The sequence below is a fragment of the Nansenia antarctica genome (genome assembly GCF_963989245.1).
Source record: "Nansenia antarctica genome assembly, chromosome: 13".
In the NCBI taxonomy this organism is placed as follows: domain Eukaryota; kingdom Metazoa; phylum Chordata; class Actinopteri; order Argentiniformes; family Microstomatidae; genus Nansenia; species Nansenia antarctica.
The window spans coordinates 14564395-14585506 of NC_137683.1; the positions used below are offsets into that span (position 1 = coordinate 14564395).

General features: G+C 43.6%; 1 protein-coding gene across 1 annotated transcript in view; it reads left to right on the top strand.

Moving 5' to 3' along the window:
• waca (WW domain containing adaptor with coiled-coil a) overlaps nucleotides 1-13247 on the top strand; it is a 39508-nt gene extending 26261 nt beyond the window's left edge. Inside the window, exons 7-13 of the mRNA XM_080544527.1 lie at nucleotides 5766-6008; nucleotides 11125-11247; nucleotides 11423-11571; nucleotides 11957-12138; nucleotides 12493-12685; nucleotides 12827-12954; nucleotides 13066-13247. Of these exons, the coding sequence (XP_080400653.1) occupies nucleotides 5766-6008; nucleotides 11125-11247; nucleotides 11423-11571; nucleotides 11957-12138; nucleotides 12493-12685; nucleotides 12827-12954; nucleotides 13066-13135 (1088 nt within the window). The 3' untranslated portion in view covers nucleotides 13136-13247. The remainder of the gene's footprint in view (nucleotides 1-5765; nucleotides 6009-11124; nucleotides 11248-11422; nucleotides 11572-11956; nucleotides 12139-12492; nucleotides 12686-12826; nucleotides 12955-13065) is intronic.
• The last annotated feature ends 7865 nt before the right edge of the window (nucleotides 13248-21112 follow it).

Consider the following 21112-nt stretch of genomic DNA (forward strand, 5'->3'; position numbering starts at 1 on the left):
AACTCAGTACCACCCACTTAACCCTCCGTACGGAACAATACTCCCAACTATTAGTTCCGGGGGTGAATTATGTTAACCCACCACAAGCATAGCATTCGCGGAGATTCCAAGATGGCGGCCGTCGTTTACTGATTACCGTAATGCTGCAAGCGGTGCGGCTTTGTAGTTTACCAGTCGTACTGAAACATTGTATTATTATTAAAAAAAAAATATTGGTCATGTAATTTTTACATTTTGATCCATATATAAGGCGCACCGGGTTATAAGGCGCACTGTCGTTTTTTTTTTTTTTTGGGACTTTTAAGTGCGCCTTATAGGGCGGAAAATACGGTACATGGACAGTGGATTGAAGCATTGGAAATGTCTGTTTTTATAGTTGGTCATTTGCTTTTTTTTCAGGTGAGAGTAAAGTCAAAATGACATTATCTGACTGCATTGCCCACAGCAATCCAATATTCAATTATAATTATGTTATAAATTGATATGGATCAATTTATACCTCTTATTAGATTATAAATACTCTGGTTGTTATGTTTGCCTTTTGGTTGACAGCAAAAGAGGGAGAGAGGAGGATAGAGAGGGAGAGAAGGAGAGAGAGGGAGAGAAGGAGCGAGAGCAGGAGCGAGAGCAGGATGGTGCACCAGAGAGAGAGAGCGCAAGAACCAGGTGAGAAAGTGGACAGGTAGTCAAGACCACATAAGTAAGTAGCCAACCTTCTTGACCGTGAAGTTGGCTTGTGGAAATGTTAAGTCTGTACGGAAAGAAACAGACACGTTACTCAAGCCAGCAAGCAAGATGTTCCTTCAAGCACCTAAAACTGGCCAGGTGTCAGGAAAAGCGGGAAACGCAAAATGTCATCGGACGACACACCAGCACCATTGCAGGTGTTCTGCCAATGTATGCTTCCTTCAGTGTAGCTTCCTTGTCAATGTAGCTGCCTTGTCAATGTAGCTGCCTTGTCAATGTAGCTGCCTTGTCAATGTATGCTGCCTTGTCAATGTAGCTGCCTTGTCAATGTAGCTGCCTTGTCAATGTAGCTGCCTTGTCAATGTAGCTGCCTTGTCAATGTATGCTGCCTTGTCAATTTAGCTGCCTTGTCAATGTATGCTGCCTTGTCAATGTAGCTGCCTTGTCAATGTAGCTGCCATGTCAATGTATGCTGCCATGTCAATGTATGCTGCCATGTCAATGTATGCTGCCTTGTCAATGTATGCTGCCTTGTCAATGTATGCTGCCTTGGCAATGGATGCTGCCTTGGCCAATGTAGCTGCCTTGTCAATGTAGCTGCCTTGTCAATGTATGCTGCCTTGTCAATGGATGCTGCCTTGTCAATGTAGCTGCCTTGTCAATGTATGCTGCCTTGTCAATGTAGCTGCCTTGTCAATGTAGCTGCCATGTCAATGTATGCTGCCATGTCAATGTATGCTGCCATGTCAATGTATGCTGCCTTGTCAATGTATGCTGCCTTGTCAATGGATGCTGCCTTGGCAATGGATGCTGCCTTGGCCAATGTAGCTGCCTTGTCAATGTAGCTGCCTTGTCAATGTATGCTGCCTTGTCAATGGATGCTGCCTTGTCAATGTATGCTGCCTTGTCAATGTAGCTGCCTTGTCAATATAGCTGCCTTGTCAATGTAGCTGCCATGTCAATGTATGCTGCCTTGTCAATGTATGCTGCCTTGTCATGTATGCTGCACACACGCCAGCTAAAGAGCTAACTGGAGGCACTTTATTATGTTACTTAAAGTAGATATACTATCTTTCTTATTCTGCTAGAATTGGGCTTTATGGTAATACCATAATGGCATATTTACAGTACATGGACAGTGGATTGAAGCATTGGAAATGTCTGTTTTTATAGTTGGTCATATGCTTTTTTTTCAGGTGAGAGAGTAAAGTCAAAATGACATTATCTGACTGCATTGCCCACAGCAATCCAATATTCAATTATAATTATGTTATACATTGATATGGATCAATTTATACCTCTTATTAGATTATAAATACTCTGGTTGTTATGTTTGCCTTTTGGTTGACAGCAAAAGAGGGAGAGAGGAGGAGAGAGAGGGAGAGAAGGAGAGAGAGGGAGAGAAGGAGCGAGAGCAGGATGGTGCACCAGAGAGAGAGAGCGCAAGAACCAGGTGAGAAAGTGGACAGGTAGTCAAGACCACATAAGTAAGTAGCCAACCTTCTTGACCGTGAAGTTGGCTTGTGGAAATTGTAAGTCTGTACGGAAAGAAACAGACACGTTACTCAAGCCAGCAAGCAAGATGTTCCTTCAAGCACCTAAAACTGGCCAGGTGTCAGGAAAAGCGGGAAACGCAAAATGTCATCGGACGACACACCAGCACCATTGCAGGTGTTCTGCCAATGTATGCTTCCTTGTCAGTGTAGCTTCCTTGTCAATGTAGCTGCCTTGTCAATGTAGCTGCCTTGTCAATGTATGCTGCCTTGTCAATGTAGCTGGCATGTCAATGTAGCTGCCTTGTCAATGTATGCTGCCGTGTCAATTTAGCTGCCTTGTCAATGTATGCTGCCTTGTCAATGTAGCTGCCTTGTCAATGTATGCTGCCTTGTCAATGTAGCTGCCTTGTCAATGTATGCTGCCTTGTCAATGTAGCTGCCTTGTCAATGTAGCTGCCATGTCAATGTATGCTGCCATGTCAATGTATGCTGCCATGTCAATGTATGCTGCCTTGTCAATGTATGCTGCCTTGTCAATGTATGCTGCCTTGGCAATGGATGCTGCCTTGGCAATGGATGCTGCCTTTGTCAATGTAGCTGCCTTGTCAATGTAGCTGCCTTGTCAATGTATGCTGCCTTGTCAATGGATGCTGCCTTGTCAATGTATGCTGCCTTGTCAATGTAGCTGCCTTGTCAATGTAGCTGCCATGTCAATGTATGCTGCCTTGTCAATGTATGCTGCCTTGTCATGTATGCTGCACACACGCCAGCTAAAGAGCTAACTGGAGGCACTTTATTATGTTACTTAAAGTAGATATACTATCTTTCTTATTCTGCTAGAATTGGGCTTTATGGTAATACCATAATGGCATATTTACAGTACATGGACAGTGGATTGAAGCATTGGAAATAAATACTCTGGTTGTTATGTTTGCCTTTTGGTTGACAGCAAAAGAGGGAGAGAGGAGGAGAGAGAGGGAGAGAAGGAGAGAGAGGGAGAGAAGGAGTGAGAGCAGGATGGTGCACCAGAGAGAGAGAGCGCAAGAACCAGGTGAGAAAGTGGACAGGTAGTCAAGACCACATACGGTAAGTAAGTAGCCTAACGACCCATAGGGCAGGAGCCTATCTCCTGTTTCCGTAGCGTGAGGCGGCTTAATGTACAAGTTAGTACACCCCCTGGACATGACGCTGGTATGTCGCAGGGTCTTACCCCCTGGGGGGGGGGGGGGGGGGGGGTCCATGGGGGTCCATGCCACCCCCCCAAGGCAGCAAACCTAGGGGAAACACTGAATGTATTACTGGCTTGTAGTGTGTTAGTAGACATACACACACACACGCGTCGTCATATTTGGACAAGTGACTTGAGCTCTCGGACAAGTAAAAGATAAGTTCTCTTGTCCTAAGGACAAGTACCTGAAAAAGCTTAATGTCAAGCCCTGCATATTTATCTGAATATCTGAGGTGGACAGGAAGATGGACAAGACTGATGGTGAGAGAAAGGCCAACGTTGATGCTAGCTGTGATGTGATAGTTCAACTATAGCCAGCTAGCCATCTAAACAAAGTGGGTTTGAGTTAGGTAGCATCCCACTTACTGTAGTTAGGGAGTGACTAATCACTGAGATAATGGGAATGTGCATGTGTTTTCTCAGGGATTAACCCTACCCTGAGTAATGGCAAATGTTTTTTGTTCTGGATTTTTTGAGCTGTGTACCTTGAACTTGAGAATGGTGTGTGTTTGTATGGGCAGTGTGCAAGCTCCTTAAGAAGACGCTGTGATCTGGAGCTTGTGTGCTTGCTCTTCCCTGGTCAGTCATAAACAACCTCTCTAGATTTGGAAAGCAGAAGATTCCACCTGAGGCAGCCTCTACAATTGATGGTCAGTGATCCAGATTTAGAAATATTGAGGCAACCTGGATTAGGCACAGAAAAACTATTCCTGTTCTCTGCTGCCTGTTCTTCTTACACGGAGCTGTTCCGTTTTCAATGGTCTGGTGATGCTGGAGTAGCTGAAGTTGTTTATTATTCATAAGTTTGTGACCCGAGGACAATTTTAAGCATGTTAAAATATGTGATGGGGTCTGGTGAGAGAGGGGAACAAGATGGGAATTGTGAAATAGCGGAAATTATGTTTTTTTTGTCCTTTTTTAATGTGTTTTTTGTTTTTATTAATATTCCGAAGGTGTTAAGTGTTAAAAAGCCCACGCAATATAACAAACAAACGTTTGAGGATCACTAAATACTTGGCTTGTTTTAGATTCACTGGATTCACTAGTGAACTCTGCTTGTTTTGAATTCACTTTATCGTCTGCCATCCTGCTGAGTACTCGGTGAGTGTTAGTGAGTGACGCATGTCTTGTAAACAAACATACGTTTCAGGACTGGTCAAAAGCAAGGACTGTCTGATGTGTTTCAGCAGGTTCATGTTCTATCAGCATGTTGTGATGTGCGAAACATGCAGTTTCAGATGTTACATAGCCATGTTCTTTGTTTTGATTCATTTTCTCTGTTGAGGCTTGTGGTGTAGCATCATTAAAATAAGCATATTCAAGCATTTTCACATTTCAGTGTATGACACGTCATTTGAAAGCTTACAATCTGCACTTTCATAATCAGTAAAAAAACTGAAAAATGTCCGTGCCCTACTTGGAGACCAAAACACCAGACCCTATCACATATGTATGGCTGGAAAATCAAATAAGATTCAATACCATGTGTGTACCAGGTGGCAGTAACGTTTGGTCTCCTACCACAATACTGCAGAATACAATATCAAGTGTAGCACAGCTTTCCTGCGTAGCTCTTGTGGAAGCGCTGATGTCTGGAACGTGCAGGCAGGAGGGTCTGTAACTCAGGCAGATGAGCGACAAGGGGAACATGCGCTGTCGCCGGGCCTGACGGATGAGTTCTGGGAAAGGCTGCTGCACCAGAACACAGCGCTGTCAGACAGCCAGATCACAGTGGTGCACAGATCAGTGTCTCACCGCGCAGCACTCACACACATGTTCACAATGTCACCGTCAGCGGTTTAATGTCGGCTCTACGGATTTTTTGAATGTACCGTTCTGTAACCTGGGTCATAAGTGGACCTCAGTTTCTCCATGTGAGTCATAAGGAATTGTAACAGCCTCTTAGTGTTTTGGGGGATTTTGCTGTTTTTTCCAGCAGGGCTTCAGTGAGTAACGAAATGATGTGTGTGGGACTCTCCATAGCCAAAGTAAAACCATTTTGAGGGCGAGGTTGTGGCTTTAAAAAGCTTTCAAAGAAATCACAGAGAATTCCACAAGCTAATAAGCTAATTGCCAGCTTCCAAAGAGCAGCTTCCAGTAGTAAACAAGCCTGTCGCATGTCAAAGATGCTTTAAAGCCACAAAAACAGAGCGTGTGTGTGGACCGTTTGTCAAGAGAGAATGTTGTATAAATGTCACACGATACGAAAGTGATGTCATCGAGATGCTGGGTTATAGTTTCAGACACGATTCCGTGACAATTAAACGCCTGTGTTTTTAACTGTCATCATAACGCTGACAGGCATCACAGTCAAACCTAACATGGCCGCCTCCTCCTCTCTGCTCCCTCCACAGAGTCAGGCCAGGTGGAGAAGCCTGCGCCGGCCCTCTCCTCCCAGTCGTCATCGTCGGGCTTGGGCCTGAACCCCACAGGCACCCCCGGCTCCTCCGCCTCCACCGTGCCCGTGTCCCCCGTCCTGCAGTCCCCCGCCACGCCCCTGCTCCAGGACCCCACCCTCCTCAGACAACTCCTCCCCGCACTTCAGACCGCTCTGCAGCTCAACAACTCCGGCGTGGACATGGCCAAGATCAACGAGGGTGAGTGAAACACACACACACACACACACACACACAACTGCACTGTGCGAGTCTGTGGCTGGATGTCGAGTGGTCATTCCAGATCGCCATCTTTCTTTTCTTTTCATTCTCCTTTGCCAATTCTGCGAGCAGTATTATTGGGTACACTCCTACCCAGGTTACCCCTAGAAGTGATTGGTGGTCTGTCTGGGATCTTGTTTCATGCTGTGACTGGCCTGCTGGTTGGTTGGTTGTGTTGTGATGTGGTCTGGTGTGTTGGCTGGCCTTGTCTGCTCCACACTAGATGTCAGTCTCCTAGACAGTTTTGTCCTGCAGGACACTGGCCTGGCCAGCATGGCGCTTGTCTAGGCTGGAAGAAAATCGTTAGGGTTAGAAAACAAAATCCCATAATGGAAGGCCCGGGCTCTCTCTTGTCTCTCCACTTGTCATCCTTTTCTACATCCTTCTCCTCTTTCTGTCTTTTCTTGTCTCAGAATGGAGAGTCTAGGCACTCTAGTGGCGCTTTTCCATTGACCGGACCGGTACGGCACGGATTTGTATCCTACCCGTACCGTACTTTCAGAACCGCTTCTCCATTATACACAACAGACCTGGAGCGACCGGGACAGTAGGAGGAGTTAAGTGTCATAAGAGCACTTATATAGGCTATACAGCTCAAGTATATACAGGGGGGGTGCGATAAGAGTTATGTAAAATGCAGCACTATCATGCACAGATCAACCTTAAAACATGTAACGTTAGATATATAACGTTAGACAGGGAGCGATGTATTTCTACGGTAAGGCTGTGCTTGGCGCTTCCATTGGACTGATGCCGGGGCGCTCATACAATCTCTGCGTTTGTTATAGATACGAGTGCTCCGGTGTCTTGCTGGTAGTCTTTATTTATACAGCATATGGATGTTACGTGTCTGTTACTTGCCGCTTCAATTATTTTTATTTAGCCTATATAGCACAAGTCATGCATTGAATGTAACCTCAAGTGCAGCTGAACAGTATTACCTAAACCACAATACATGTGTGGGTGTCCGCGTCATCGTTATCGAAAAACGCACCCAATAGGGCTATAATGTTGAAATTGCAGTAATACCACATTGGGTACGTTTATACCACGTTCATTGATAAAACTGTGACTAACCGCCACAAAAAAAAACTGTGGAACGGTCTAGCATGGGCACAGCACATCACCGTGTTCAAGTTCTATGATGCATTGAAATGACATTAAACTAAGATAATAAGATGGTTATCATAATTTTTTAAATCCTTATTAATAAGTCATTACAGAAAAAGTAAATGACATTTTCAGAGAGTGAAATCTGTTGTGGTATTTAAAAATGGCAGTTAGCGGTGAACTCTGAACATGGGATGACGATGTTGTGACGATTTCCATTGACCAATCAACGGTCTGCAGCGTCACACGTCACACACAGCCTGGCAAAAAGTACCTTTCGCTACCCCTCTGAAGCGTTGCTAAATCGGGCCGGTACGGCTCGGTTGGCAGTGGAGAAAGCAAAACAAACCAGGCTCGCACGGCACGGCACGGTAGTGGAAAAGCGCCATAATTGTGGTCTTTTCTCCCCTTTTCTCTTGTCCGTCCCTTCTCTCGTTCTCTTCTCTCCATCTCCCTCTCCTCTCGGCCCTGGTGCTTGTGTCTGTGTGTTTTGGTGGTGCAGACAGTTCTCGGGCGGGCGGCTGTCTGCTGTGTGAATGTTGCTCTCAGCAGGGCCACATAGACGGGAGTCAGCCCAGCCCTGCTTCAATATGCACCACTGGCAGGCCAAGCGGAAAAGAACATGGCTGGTACTGTCTGGGTCAACTGTGTCATCCTGTCTGATCGCTGCTTTATGACCCGTCACTTACAACGTGGTATCTTAGCAGCCTCCGGGCAATATAATTAGCTTGTCTCGTCATTTTAGGGATTTGACTCGGATACCAGGATACCAGGCTTCTGGTTTTCTAAATATCTACCACAGTCTTCTAGGTCTCGAACATAGGAGCTGAAGAAATGTTTTCCATCAAAAGTCTGGGTAAAACTAGCTGGTGGCTCATTGTTTTTAGCATGGGCTTCACCAAGAATAGTGTGAACTAGTCTACACAGAAGCTGCAGAGATAAAAGACGAGCTCTTGTTTCCACGTAACAGGCGTGAGTGAACGACACTGTGGTGATGAATGTAAACAGTGCTTATCTGCCCAAGTCTGACAGGCAACACTAGAGTCCCCTGGTCGTCATTACTAACCAACGTACCCAGAGTGACGCCTGGTCACCTCCGTTTGTTGACATTTAGTTTAACAGTGTAAATCATTGAGTTACATCAACACCATGTAAAACATGATGCACTGGTTGTGTTGAGTCAGGATTTAAGAATCGTTAGAATACTATTTTATATTAGAAAAAGAATAATATTTTTATTTTTTAAATCTTGCATATTGAACATAGCCTAGGCTATATGCTATACTGTGGAAATAGAAAACACAATTTCATCAATTTACTCGGTTACAGTGGCCACACTGTGGTACGACCCAAAATGTTACTATAACATTGATGATTGATTGAACATCGCTTCTTCTTCCAGCGACTCCTTAAAATGCACCTTAAAGTCACCGTAAAGCACCGTAAAGTCCACATCTGTCGGCTTTTATGTAAACCACATTCAAAACAAATCTTCTGAGGTCAAGTCTGTTGTACGTTCCCACAAGTGTCTCTGGTGTTTTTTTTCCGTGTGCATCTGCCCAACTGATTCTCTGTGACTGATTCTCTTTGCCTTCTGGCCTCTGCCTCCCACCACTATCATACATACCATAGGCATCTCTAGAGAGAAACTGAACTGGTGGATGTGGACATTTAAACAATAAGCCGACCCCTCATTCATTCTACCATGTCTTCATCTTCTTCTTCTGGTGATGAAGGGTGTCTCTTCACAGGCTGGATGCTCCTGGTTACATCTGTTCACATGGAATTACCCATTGATCATGCAAATGACTTATTGTCTTTCTGTCTATGTTGCTGGTAGCCATTACTGTAACCATTCATAACTGTAAGGGCAGTTTTGATTCAACATGAGGAGGGTAAAGTTATGTGGAGGCTGGTTTCAAGGGACCATTTGCACTTGAGGCAGGTGCTAGTCTCCGCTCAGGACATGACATGAGATGTTGGCCAGAGCTTGACATGAAGCTTTTTCAGGTACTTGTCCTTTGGACAAGTGAACGTATCTTTTACTCAAGTTACTTGTCTAAATACAAAGATTTGAAAAAGCATTAGTGCAAATAACAAATTTGACTACTATTGAGTTCATAATGATGTCTCCATTATTTTAAAATATATTAATTTAACAATATTTCGTAATTAATACCAAATTATTATGAAAGGGTAATCAGTGATTTCTTTTAGATTAAGATTGGCCACAATATGCATGAATATTTACCAAATAGGCATGGGTAAGTACCGGTACCCTGCCCCCCTCCCTCCCCAATCGAAGCAATCTTATTTGCTAGCTTTTGGATAGTATCCTATATTCAAATAGAGAAATCTTCCTCCAGCCCCCTCCTAAACTCACAGGGGTTGAATCCTGGCTGACAGTTTTGTTGACCGGTGGTCCACCACCTACAGACTGCTGTTTCTGCCTCAAATTGTCCAAATCAATAGAAACTCTCACCCTCTTAGCTAACTATTAGGTATTTAAGTATTTACGTATTCTCGTAGTTCATTATTGTGGATGTTATAGCGTACGTTGGTTATCTCTAGTGCCATTCTGAAGTTCACATTGCGATATGTTCGTCTTAAAACTTCAAACCTAAAATATATGATCGCATCGAACTAAATGAAAATAAGCTGCATTAAGAAGAAGCGAATACGCGTTCACACAAATGGCACTAGTGGCACGACCCAAAATTTTACTATAACATTGATGATAATGAACTACGAGAGCACTGAAAGAGCCTCATAGGCAGCGAGAATGAATTTGTTTAGATTGGAAGGAGGAATTCATTTTTTGCAGAAAAATACATATTGATTTATTTTTGTGTTTTGACTTGTCTGTCGGACAACTGCCAGAGGATGTCCACTTGTCCGAACATAAAATATACTTGTACCGGACAAGTGGACAGGCCTTAATGTCACAAAATGGATCCAGATGTTTTTCTGTGTGATTTTATAATTGTAACAATAATTGTAACAAAGCTATTATGTTAACAGACATTTAGAAAAAATCAGGGAAGGAAGTGGCCACGGGTTTCAGAGGCAGTTGTTTTATTATAAAGTGTCACATCACGTCTGTGGTCCTCCGTTGGGGGCTAATAGCATCAGCTGTCAGCAGATCAATCAGATGAATGTGGTTGTAGTTAACTGGTAATTGCTAAGTAGTGCCTGCTTGTCTGACAGAGGAGAGGTAATGTTATTTGGCCAAGACAAGACACCGCTGTACAGTAACCCATAGGCAGAGACGTATTGTAATATCTTCGCTAGGTTCTCAAATAAGACGAGCAGTAAAGAATGTGAACTGTTTGGGTTGTCACTCCGTCTGTGTTCTGCTATAGGCCCTAGTGACCAGGGGAGTGGGCCAGGTGCTGTTCTGTAAAAGCTGTTTGTTTGAGTCCTGAGGTACAGAAATGGGTTACAATTTTCCTGCTGATGCTGTTATTTTCGAGGGGTTTCCCTTTCTCGTCGCACATGTAAACATACTTAACTACTCTTTCGGGGGTAAACAAGGAATAATATGTAATGTAGGCTAATACCTGCTTTTCTATTAGCCACGGCTGAGGAATATTCCTGGATTTATTCACAGTATTCATTAGAAGAAATCTGGTACACGCGTACGATACCAGTCCTCGTTCAGCAGTCTTTATTGTGTTCTTTTGAAACTCAATTGCCCAAATGTGCACTCAACCCAAAATGTATCCATTGGCATTATGATGGTCTTTCAACGAGCAGGTTACCCTGTTTTGGTCTTAGCCTGGCAGTGCCAAACCAAATGTATCACTGCAAAATACTGAATCCAGACTGTAATCGATAGGATAGGAATCAATAGGTACCGGTAACCATATTGGTAGCGGTTTTCGGTACCCATCCCTACTCCTCGCTGATCTCGTCTCCTGTTCCCCTTCCCTCTGTCTTCCTCCAGTCCTCACAGCTGCTGTCACTCAAGCTTCATTACAGTCCATGCTTCATAAGATTCTCACCGCCGGACCGTCTGCTTTCAACATCACTACTCTGCTCCACCAAGCTGCTCAGCTCTCCAACCAAGGTACGACCAAGTCCAACTCCCAAGACCTTGTTTTTATCACGAGAATGGTTTTGTGCCTTTTTAAATTGTATTTTAAATTTTGCCTTTTTTAAATTTATTGTCAATGCAGATTTGACAGTTGAATAATGTTTTAAGTGTGCTCCTCTCTTCTCTCCCCCCCCTCTAAAACCAACAGCCCAGCAGTCGAATCAGTCCCCAATGTCATTGACGTCAGAGGCCTCATCGCCAAGGTCCTACGTGTCCCCCAGGATAAGCACGCCTCAGACCAACGCTGGCCATCTGAAGCCGCTGCTCAGCACGCCTCCTGTAGCCTCTCAGCCCAAGGTAGGGGCCGTGTCTAACACTTACCTTCTGCACGGCGTCTAGGTCTATAGTAGCATTTCTTATCTGAACTAATCGCTTGTGCTTAGACTGGAGCGACTTCTGTAGTCTCGAAACATGTTTGGTCTGTAGTCAGATTTGCATGGCATTGGGAAGTTGGTCAGAATCGATGTGCTACGCGACACTACCTATTTGTTCTAGACAGTGTGCTTTTTTCAGTGAGCAAATGTTTTAAGGATGTCTTGTTAGAAGTAAATATTGTAGAAGAACATCAGAGTTGGGAGCAAATGAGCAAGAGAAAGGAGCCAGTGTTTCGTCCTGTCAGTAGAGCTGCTGTCACGCCATGCATGTCCTATAACCCCGCCCCCCCCCTGCGTGTGCGGTCCAGGTGAGCACGCCGGTGGTGAAGCACGGAGCACACGGAGCGCACGGAGCGCACGGAGCACACGGAGCACACGGAGCACACGGAGCACACGGAGCAGTCCCCCAGCCCTCCCCCCAGCAGCCCCACCCAGCAGGCGACAAACACGGCCAAGACACCACCTCCCCGCGGACCATCCAGCGCCAAGGGTAAAACACATATACTCTGGGAGTCTGGTCTGGTCTGGTCTGACAGAACTAGGGAAAAGATGCCGCCCCAAACCGTTGCAACAACACCATCCTTCTTGCATGACATGATGTTTTTGTTTCCCCATCAAAATATGGTGGTGTAGCACCACCTGCTGGCCAGTTATGGAATAACCAGTCATGGCATTGCACTGCTCAATTTAACTCAAAGACCCTGATGGATTGTGCCCTTTATTTGGGCCCTGAGTTTTTCCTAACAGGAACAACCGTGGCCCTAGTATAACCAACATAGATATGTTTAATGTTGCAGAGTTGGTTTGCTCTGTGTGTGATTGTGGACGTGTCTTGTTCATGCAGCAGTCAGACGAGTCCCTCCCCAGGCTCCAACCACATCGCCCCCAGCAGCAGCAGCAGCGCCCCCACCTCCACCGCCACCCCCAGCTCCTCAGGCCGGCCCTCCTGCACCTTCACCCCGTCTCTAGCAGCCCACTTCGACGACAATCTCATCAAACATGTCCAGGGCTGGCCCGCTGACCATGCAGAGAAACAGGTACGCTATACATATCACTGTACTATTTGTTTTACATTGTATTGGTGCTGGTCTAGAAGTCACGTGACCTTCTGGTCATTAGATCAGTGTACTCTGCTGTGCTCTGGAGTGAGGTGAACATAATAGTTGTTTGCTTTTCAGGCGTCAAGACTACGCGAGGAGGCCCACACCATGGGGAGCATCTACATGTCTGAAAATTGCACCGAGCTTAAAAATCTCAGATCCTTAGTTCGAGTCTGTGAAATTCAAGCAACATTGCGAGAGCAGAGGTAAGAAACGTTTACCGTATTGAACAAGGAGACTGTAATGTATGTTTCTGTATTATTAATATTTCAATATTACAATATATTCAATTGTTTTGTGTTCCCCTTCTTCTCCAGGATACTATTTTTGAGACAACAAATTAAAGAACTTGAAAAGTTGAAGAATCAAAACTCCTTCATGGTTTGAGAACTTCATGGGTTGAGAGTGAAGGGAGAGGCCCATTGCACATGGATGGAAGCCGGGAGAACAGTTGTTCTGTTCTGTGCCCAGTCTTAACACTTTTGAGCTGCAGTTGGGTTGGCTTTGGACCGTTGGGCTGGGCGGGCCTAGGGGGGTAGAGTGGTTGATGGGGAGGGGAAGTGGGGTTGATTACAAGACATGGTTTTGTAAAAAACCCTGGAAAATGTAGATTTCTTGTAGATGTTATCCATGTTGTAAATATGTTTTGTAGATTGAAGCCATGGAAAGCCATGCTTATCAAAGCTTTTGACATCCAAACTAATCAATGCCGAGGCGGCTACGGTCATAGCCTTCATGTTAACTCATCTGCAGACTTCAAGCTTTTGTTAATAGATCGGTGAACCATTGCCTTGAGCATGTGTATGACCTGCATGGAAATGGTGGAAGATGTGTTAAAGTCAATAACAAAAAAACAAAAAACAGAAGAAAAAAAACTAAGCAAGCGAAGACTCATCGGTTTCAGTTTCTCTCTGCTCTTGAATAAGGGTAAACAAATGATCCAGTCTTATTTTCTGGCCACACCCCCTGGTTTGAACTACAATGGTTACACAATCCATCCCCTACCCTTTTGAAAGGTTCTTCGTCATGTCTGGTCGCAATGGTTCAGAGATCTGTTTCCATCTCCCAGTGGCCCTGCATTTCCCAAAATGAAAACCAGTGCCTGGTGATGAGTGAGTGAGTCGGAAACAAGAAGTGAGAGAGCAATGGTGCGCTTTGAGATCGAAGGACCATTCCCACTGCTAAGCCCCCTGGCCCTGCCCACCCCCCCCCCCCAGCTCATCCTCTAAGGGGCTAACAAGAGTTGTCGCTTTAAACCCTCCTGGGGGTTTGTATGTCCAAACTTTCCAGCATTTTCTTTTTTTCCCTTTTTCTTTTTGGAGAACTGTACTTTTAACGTGAGGCGACAGCTCTGGTCAACCAAGAGTTCATTCCTATGTACAGTTGCTAAAGTAATGGAGTTTAAGGAAAAAACATGTTTTATTAAAAAGTTGCAGTGATTACTAGTATATCAGAATATGTTGTATTCATAAATTATTGCTACACATTTTCCTTTGCGCCCTGAAGGGATGGAGTGATAGTGCTACTGGGATGCAACGGTTTGGGGGCACTGCAGAGGCATGGAGATGATCACTAACTAAACCCCGCACACCAGGGTCAGAGCAGGGCAATGAGAGGTCACACGGTCAAATGTGAAATGTATGTATTGTAATAAACATGCTAAATTTAAGCGAGCACTGGTTATTATTTGATTGGAGTTCTTTGTTAGGTTTTTTGTTGATACGCTAGTGCCTTGTTGAAAGTCTTAAGTCTCACAACCTCTTGACATGAATTTACCACCGTTTTTTTCTATTTGACCAACAAAAGATCTTCAACAAGCATGTGTCATGCATAGGGTTCTTTTGGCACTGCCATCCTTCTCATGTCTGTATCTGTCCTGCACTCTTGAGTCTAGGAGCGGTGTCCTAGCTGCTACGTCCTGTTTTTACCACCGTTCTGTCGAGTCTGTAACTGAACTTACACCACACATTCAGTAAAGATGACCACATCATTGCTTTGTATATTGTTTCCTGAAGTATATTGACAAAAATAAAATATGCCTCTACAGGACCAAGTTGTCTCTGTTCCCCCTTTTCATTCATTTGATTTTAGAATGTCCCGGTGTTACCACAGTAAACATGCAAACTTACCAATAGGTTTACAGATTTCATTACATTAACACTGCATGGGTAGGATGGACACTGAATGCAGTCATCCGAATATACCGGTAGTCACAATTTGTCCCGGCAATGGATGTCACTGGATACAGGCAGAGATAGGCAATGATGCGTCAAAATTAATTATGTTACAAAACACCCTAAACAAGACCAATCTATCAAAAATAAACTACAAAATACTGTTTGCAAAACAATTACGTAATAAAAAAAATATGTATTTTGTATTTTCAAAAGAGCCAATTTCTCCAGGAAGACGCATGTAGACTTGGGTTTCTCACATTTGAAGACTTTTTAATGCAACCAAATGTTATTGAATACAAATATCACAGTGAAAAATTCCCTGAAGTCTTCAACAAATGTGGTACAGTCTATGTTTCTAAAGCTTGATTTCAATCAGGGACTTCTTCTTTGATCCCGCAGATGTAAAGTGTTATACCTAGAGGACATCCTTATGTTATGATGGCCCTAGTCATAGTCAGGGCGACTTCATCACAAGAAAGAGATTCCAAATCACCACTGCTACATCCACCTCCCATTTTCTGTCAGAACTGGCAAACTAGTCACTGTTAAAGTATTTGAGTATTTCAAAAAATACAGTTCCCTTGAAGTATCTTGCTACAAAATACACTGAATCAAGCCAATCAAAAAAATACAAAAAGCATACAAATAAGTATTTTCTGATACAGAAAAAACTTAAATACCACCCATCTCTGGATACAGGAGATGTGAATACAACAATCATTTGTACATTTGACTGAGTGTTAATGAGATAAGTTGATGCCATAGGTTGAGGAGTGAACTCCTGAAACATAGAGAGAGACTTGAATCTGATCTGGTCCTGATCTGCAGGGGGCTACCACCCTTCCTAGACCCCCACCAATTTGCCTACCAAGGTAACAGATCGACAGATGACGCCATAGCAACCGCACTACACACAGCCCTCACACACCTTGATGAGAGAAACTCTTTATGTGAGGATGCTGTTTGTAGACTACAGCTCAGTATTCAACACCATAGTCCCCTCCAGACTCTGCAGCTAGCCCAGGGACCTAGGCATCAACCACAGCCTTTGCAACTGGATCCTAGATTTCCTGACGGACAGAAAAACAAATGGTGAGAAAGGGTTCTAAGACCTCCGCCCCCCTAACCATCAGCACAGGAGCCCCCCAAGGCTGTGTTCTTAGCCCTCTCCTCTACTCTACACCCACGACTGCGTGGCCACTCACAGCTCCAACACGGTAGTCAAGTTCGCCGACGACACAACAGTGATTGGCCTGATTACTGACGGCGACAGAAGTGACGTTGACCATCTGGCTCAGTACAGCCAGGCCAATAACCTTGCTCTCAACGCCGACAAGACCCCATCGCCATCAACGGGGGTAGTGGTGGTCTAGTGGATAGTGAGTTGGACTTGGGATCGGAAGGTTGTGAGTTCAAATCCCGCCTGAAGCCACACCACTACTAGTGTGCCCTTGGGTAAGGCACTAAGCCCTCAGTTACTCCAGGGGGAATGTCCCTGTAATTCGTAATTGTAAATCGCTTTGGATAAAAGCGTCTGCTAAATGGCAAAATTAAAATTAAAATCAACGAGTCTGCTGTAGAAAGGGTAAACAGAATCAAGTTCCTGGGGGTTCACATCACCAACGACCTCACCTGGGATGAACACACCAACCAAGTGGTGAAAAAAGCACAACTCTTTCATCTCAGGCGGCTGAAAAAGTTTGGTGTAGGGCCCAAGATACTGGGGGCCTTCTTCAGAGGTATAACCAAGAGCATCCTGACAGGCTGCATCACTGCCTGGTACGGGAACTGCACTGCCCTAACCTGCAAAGCGCTGCAGAGGGTAGTGCGGACAACCGAGAAGATCAGCAGTTGTGTGCTACCCTCCATCCAGGACATCTACAGCGACCGGTGTGTCAGAAAGGCCCTCAGGATTATCAGAGACCCCAGCCACCCAGCTACTACCGTCGGGGAAAAAGGTACTGTAGCCTCGGGGCTAAAACCCAGAGGGTGTCGAACAGCTATCTCCCACAAGCAATCAGGCTTCTAGGGAAACACACTGGCATAAGGCAAAGGACTGTCCCCCCCATACCATCCCCACTGCATTAATAATATATATTATGACTACCTGATTACTTGAACACTACCTACTTGAGCTCTGCACTGCTCCACATCTGTACCATATTGCACACGGTTATGACAGTGTGTTACATCTCACTGCTACCTGCACAGCATTTTTGCACAACCTGACTATTACTTGAACTTCCTGTAATGTTGATTACATTAATAATGTTGATATACTGACTTGCACTCTGCTGCTATTACTTATTCTGTTATTGCTGATTTGCATTCTGCTACTATTGACGCTATCGCTGCTATTGTTGATTGTTGATTGTTTTTATATCCTGCTTATTTTATTATTGATTTTGTATTCTGCAATGCCAATGTCAAATGAACCTGAACCCAAGAAGTTTATTCTGTGTGCCCATACGTTGATGGAATAAAAGCCATTCTGATTGAATGTGGCACTGCTACAGTGTCATAAATGCCACTTTTCAGCACCAGATGGCGCCATTGCCTTTCTCACACATTGGCCCTGCACCATTAGCCCTGAATCAATGCTAAATGGGATGCTTGAGACAACCCAAATCTGACGTCACCCTGACGTCACCCTGTTGAACCCTACAGTTCAACAGTGAACTAAAAACAAGATGTGGACATCCAAAGGACCTAGAGTCACATTTTAGAGCTTATGTATAATGAGGAACCAGGCAGTTTGTACTCCAGACATCAAATTATGTGTTGTCTTGAGGATTCAATTCACTCAAAATACAAACAGAAAATAGTTTTTAGCTATGTTTCATTTCTACAATATTTCCCTTCATTCTAAAAATATGTCTAAAATCTCAGACACTCAAATACCAATTCAACTCTAAAGAGAAAGGTTGCATCACTTTTTGTGGGTACCTTTTATCCTATAAAAAACAATCTAATGTAAAAAATCTAATGAAACCATTCCCTTCAAATGAGGCTGTTGAAATATTAATAATGAATAATGAATTCTGTAAAAGTGATTTAGGCATATTTTCTGAATTAATGGAAACATTGTCAACACAAAACATGGCTACTGAATATCTACATAAGCAAATGTAGGCAAACTAAAAACTGACGAGTAAACTATAGACACGGTAGGTATTGGGAATCATAAGTTGTATGGATTATGGAATATCCCAAAATGTGCCACTCTCTGTCAAGGTGGGTGTCTGATAATAGAAATATTAGAAATGAAGATATCATACACAAATGGGTCATATAACAGCACTGGGTTGTTTTGTTTACGATAACCCTGGATCAATGCAAGTACATAGTAGAAGTACAAGCCCTAGGAAACTGTACAAAATAAAAATAAAAAGGAAATGTAGTTGCAATAGGGAGGGACAAATAAAGTCACAAATCATACATTAATTCAATGCAACTCATTCACAATTTATGGAGGAAAAAACAACGTATTGACATGGCGTGACGTTAGAATTATAAGGTTCTATCTCAATTTTTGGTCTTTTTTTTTTTTTTTACATAATCTGATCCATTAGGTGTTTATTAATGCCTGTGTGGTGTTATTTTTAAAATGTTTACATTTTTTAGTTAGTTATTCATAAAATACAAAGGTTCCATCTCACAAAACATAATGGAATGTAAAAACGTTGACGCTCAATATCTCTGAACTGCCCTAAACGGAGATAGAACCTTATCATTCTAAGCTCACGAGGGTTAGGATGGAGACACCCAATCTTGAGACACCCCCAGATGTCCTCAACCTTGATATGACACACAGTAAACAGAAGAGGAAGACAGAGGTGTCAGAGGATGTCTGCTCAGCTGCTTTAGTCAGCCTACGGCCCCTGAGAATGAGACATGGGGGGAGGGAGGATGGGAGTGGAGAAGAGAGAGTTGTTGGGCTGGAAGTGAGGTGTTTAGAGAGACACAGAGGCTGTCACCAGCTAGTCTAGCCTACACAGGTGAGTGTAAGAATTGGGTGGGTTGGGGGTATAGGGGGGGGACCCCTGATAAGGTCAGCACAAGTTGTTCTCTTACATCCAAAACAATGGATGTAATGGACGGGGGGGGGGCATCACAGGTCCATGGCAGGACAAACGTCTACGAGGAGCTCAGGCCCTTCAGAATAGCCCGATCCTCCGCCCTTGTCCTTCACACCTACAAGTGTCGACAGTCATTGCCTAATGTGTGAAGGGAGCCACAGCCTACAGGGTGTTAAACACTCCCAACATGACACCCCCCCCCCCCCCCCACACCTGAGAGCTTACAAACACTTATCCCCTCAGCATGAAAATACACACATTTGTGTTTTCTTATTGGTTCTCTTGTGCATAATCTATTCATCCCATTAGTTGAGTGACAAGCGAAAAGTGTGGATGGCGTGGTGTATCGATACGTCGATCCATACTAGACACGTCATATTCTAATACATCACAACTAAATAATCAGTTGTTGAGGTTACATAGCCTTTATTTATTTATGTCAACTTGGCTCTCTTGTTTTAGTCTTTTTTCCAAGCACCAGGGGAGCCCCCCCCTCCTAAATTTCGTTGTACGGTACCTGTACTGTATAAATTACAATAAAGACCATTCATTCATTCATTAAATGTAATTCATTGTTTTATCAGGCTAGGAAGAGAGGAAAGTAAAGTCTGTTAACCCTTGAAAGGCCTGTTTTCAAAAGGCACAGAGGAGGTTTTTATTTTTGTTTGCCAGGAGATGGCAGCATTCAATCATAGGCTACACATGATTTGGACCGAAGCCCTTACACACCTGTGATCACAGAGCATGCCACTCAATCAAGTTGTAACCAGATCTCGAATTCGATATGACACTAGGGTACACCCTCAATTTGAATGACATTGTGTCGTCTTTATTGCATGTCATTGAACTTTAAATATTTGCTCAGAGACGGGGTGGGTCCCTGTCTAGACTACTGTATGTTACAGCACGTATGGACAGGATGTACAACAGTGTTAAGCTTTATTCCAAACAGGTTGGCGCATCAATAGATATTGGCCCTATAGACTAATTGTCGGACGGACAGACATTTCAGTCGGTTTGCATTTGCGTGTGCATTTTCTGTGCATGTAGCCATTTGCAAAGCGATGAACACTTATATTAGTCCTTAAATAATGTGTGGAAAACTATGATTGCATAAAGTACGCATTCTGAGAGGCACACACAACACAAAGATACGGGTACGATTTGTTACAGTTTGGGTGTAGGCTGTATGATGCAAAGCAGGTCTTGGAGCTGGCGCCTCTGTGGAATTACCAACAATTACGATAATTGCTGTGTATCCAGTTATTTCTGTATGTGTCCCCGTGAGCGGAATTGCCCCCCTTTACCCTTTGACACTGTGTCGATGACCGTCTATCTGTCTGTCGGGCAGACAATTAGGCCTGAGCGTCTCTCAGTCTGTCTCCTCTTCTCACATGGCCTAAGCGTGATTTTCAAGTCGGTCCCTATAATAAAACAGCTAATGATTTAGCCTACTGAAACAGTAGATATCTCTGAACATCTATATTGACTTACATTTATTAATGTCTAAGCGTGTGATTTTCAAGTTGGTCCCTATAATAAAACAGCTAATGATTTAGCCTACTGAAACAGTGTATATCTCTGAACATCTATATTGACTTACTTATATTTATTAATATCAAAGCCACATTTAGACTATTTATTAACAAGGCGCCGACTTTGTGTGAATGTTGCCATTGCGCGCCTTTCATGATTCCGCCCTGAGGGTTAATTACCAGAGATAAACTGCGTCTGAATAGAACGGTTGATGCTATCAGTCTACCTGACATTCCATATTCTCTTTCACAGAATTCTAAAATAAGGAAAAAAAATCCCTCCACTTATTGGACAATATTGGCTATATTTTTTAATGCCTAAATTATTATTATATTAAGTTTCTGTCCACCAATAACCACTTTTGCCCTGAATACAAGTATTACGATTAAGATTCAAATGATCATGTTTTAATCAACATCTTCAATAGACTATATTATATTATATTTTACTTTTTTTACTTACTCTTTTCTTTTCTTTTTTTCAGCCTGCGCCTTAGGCTTAATAATCAACACATCAACGGACCAGGGTTTGATATTGATCGGAGTGGCTGTGTGTTTTGCATGGGATTGTTT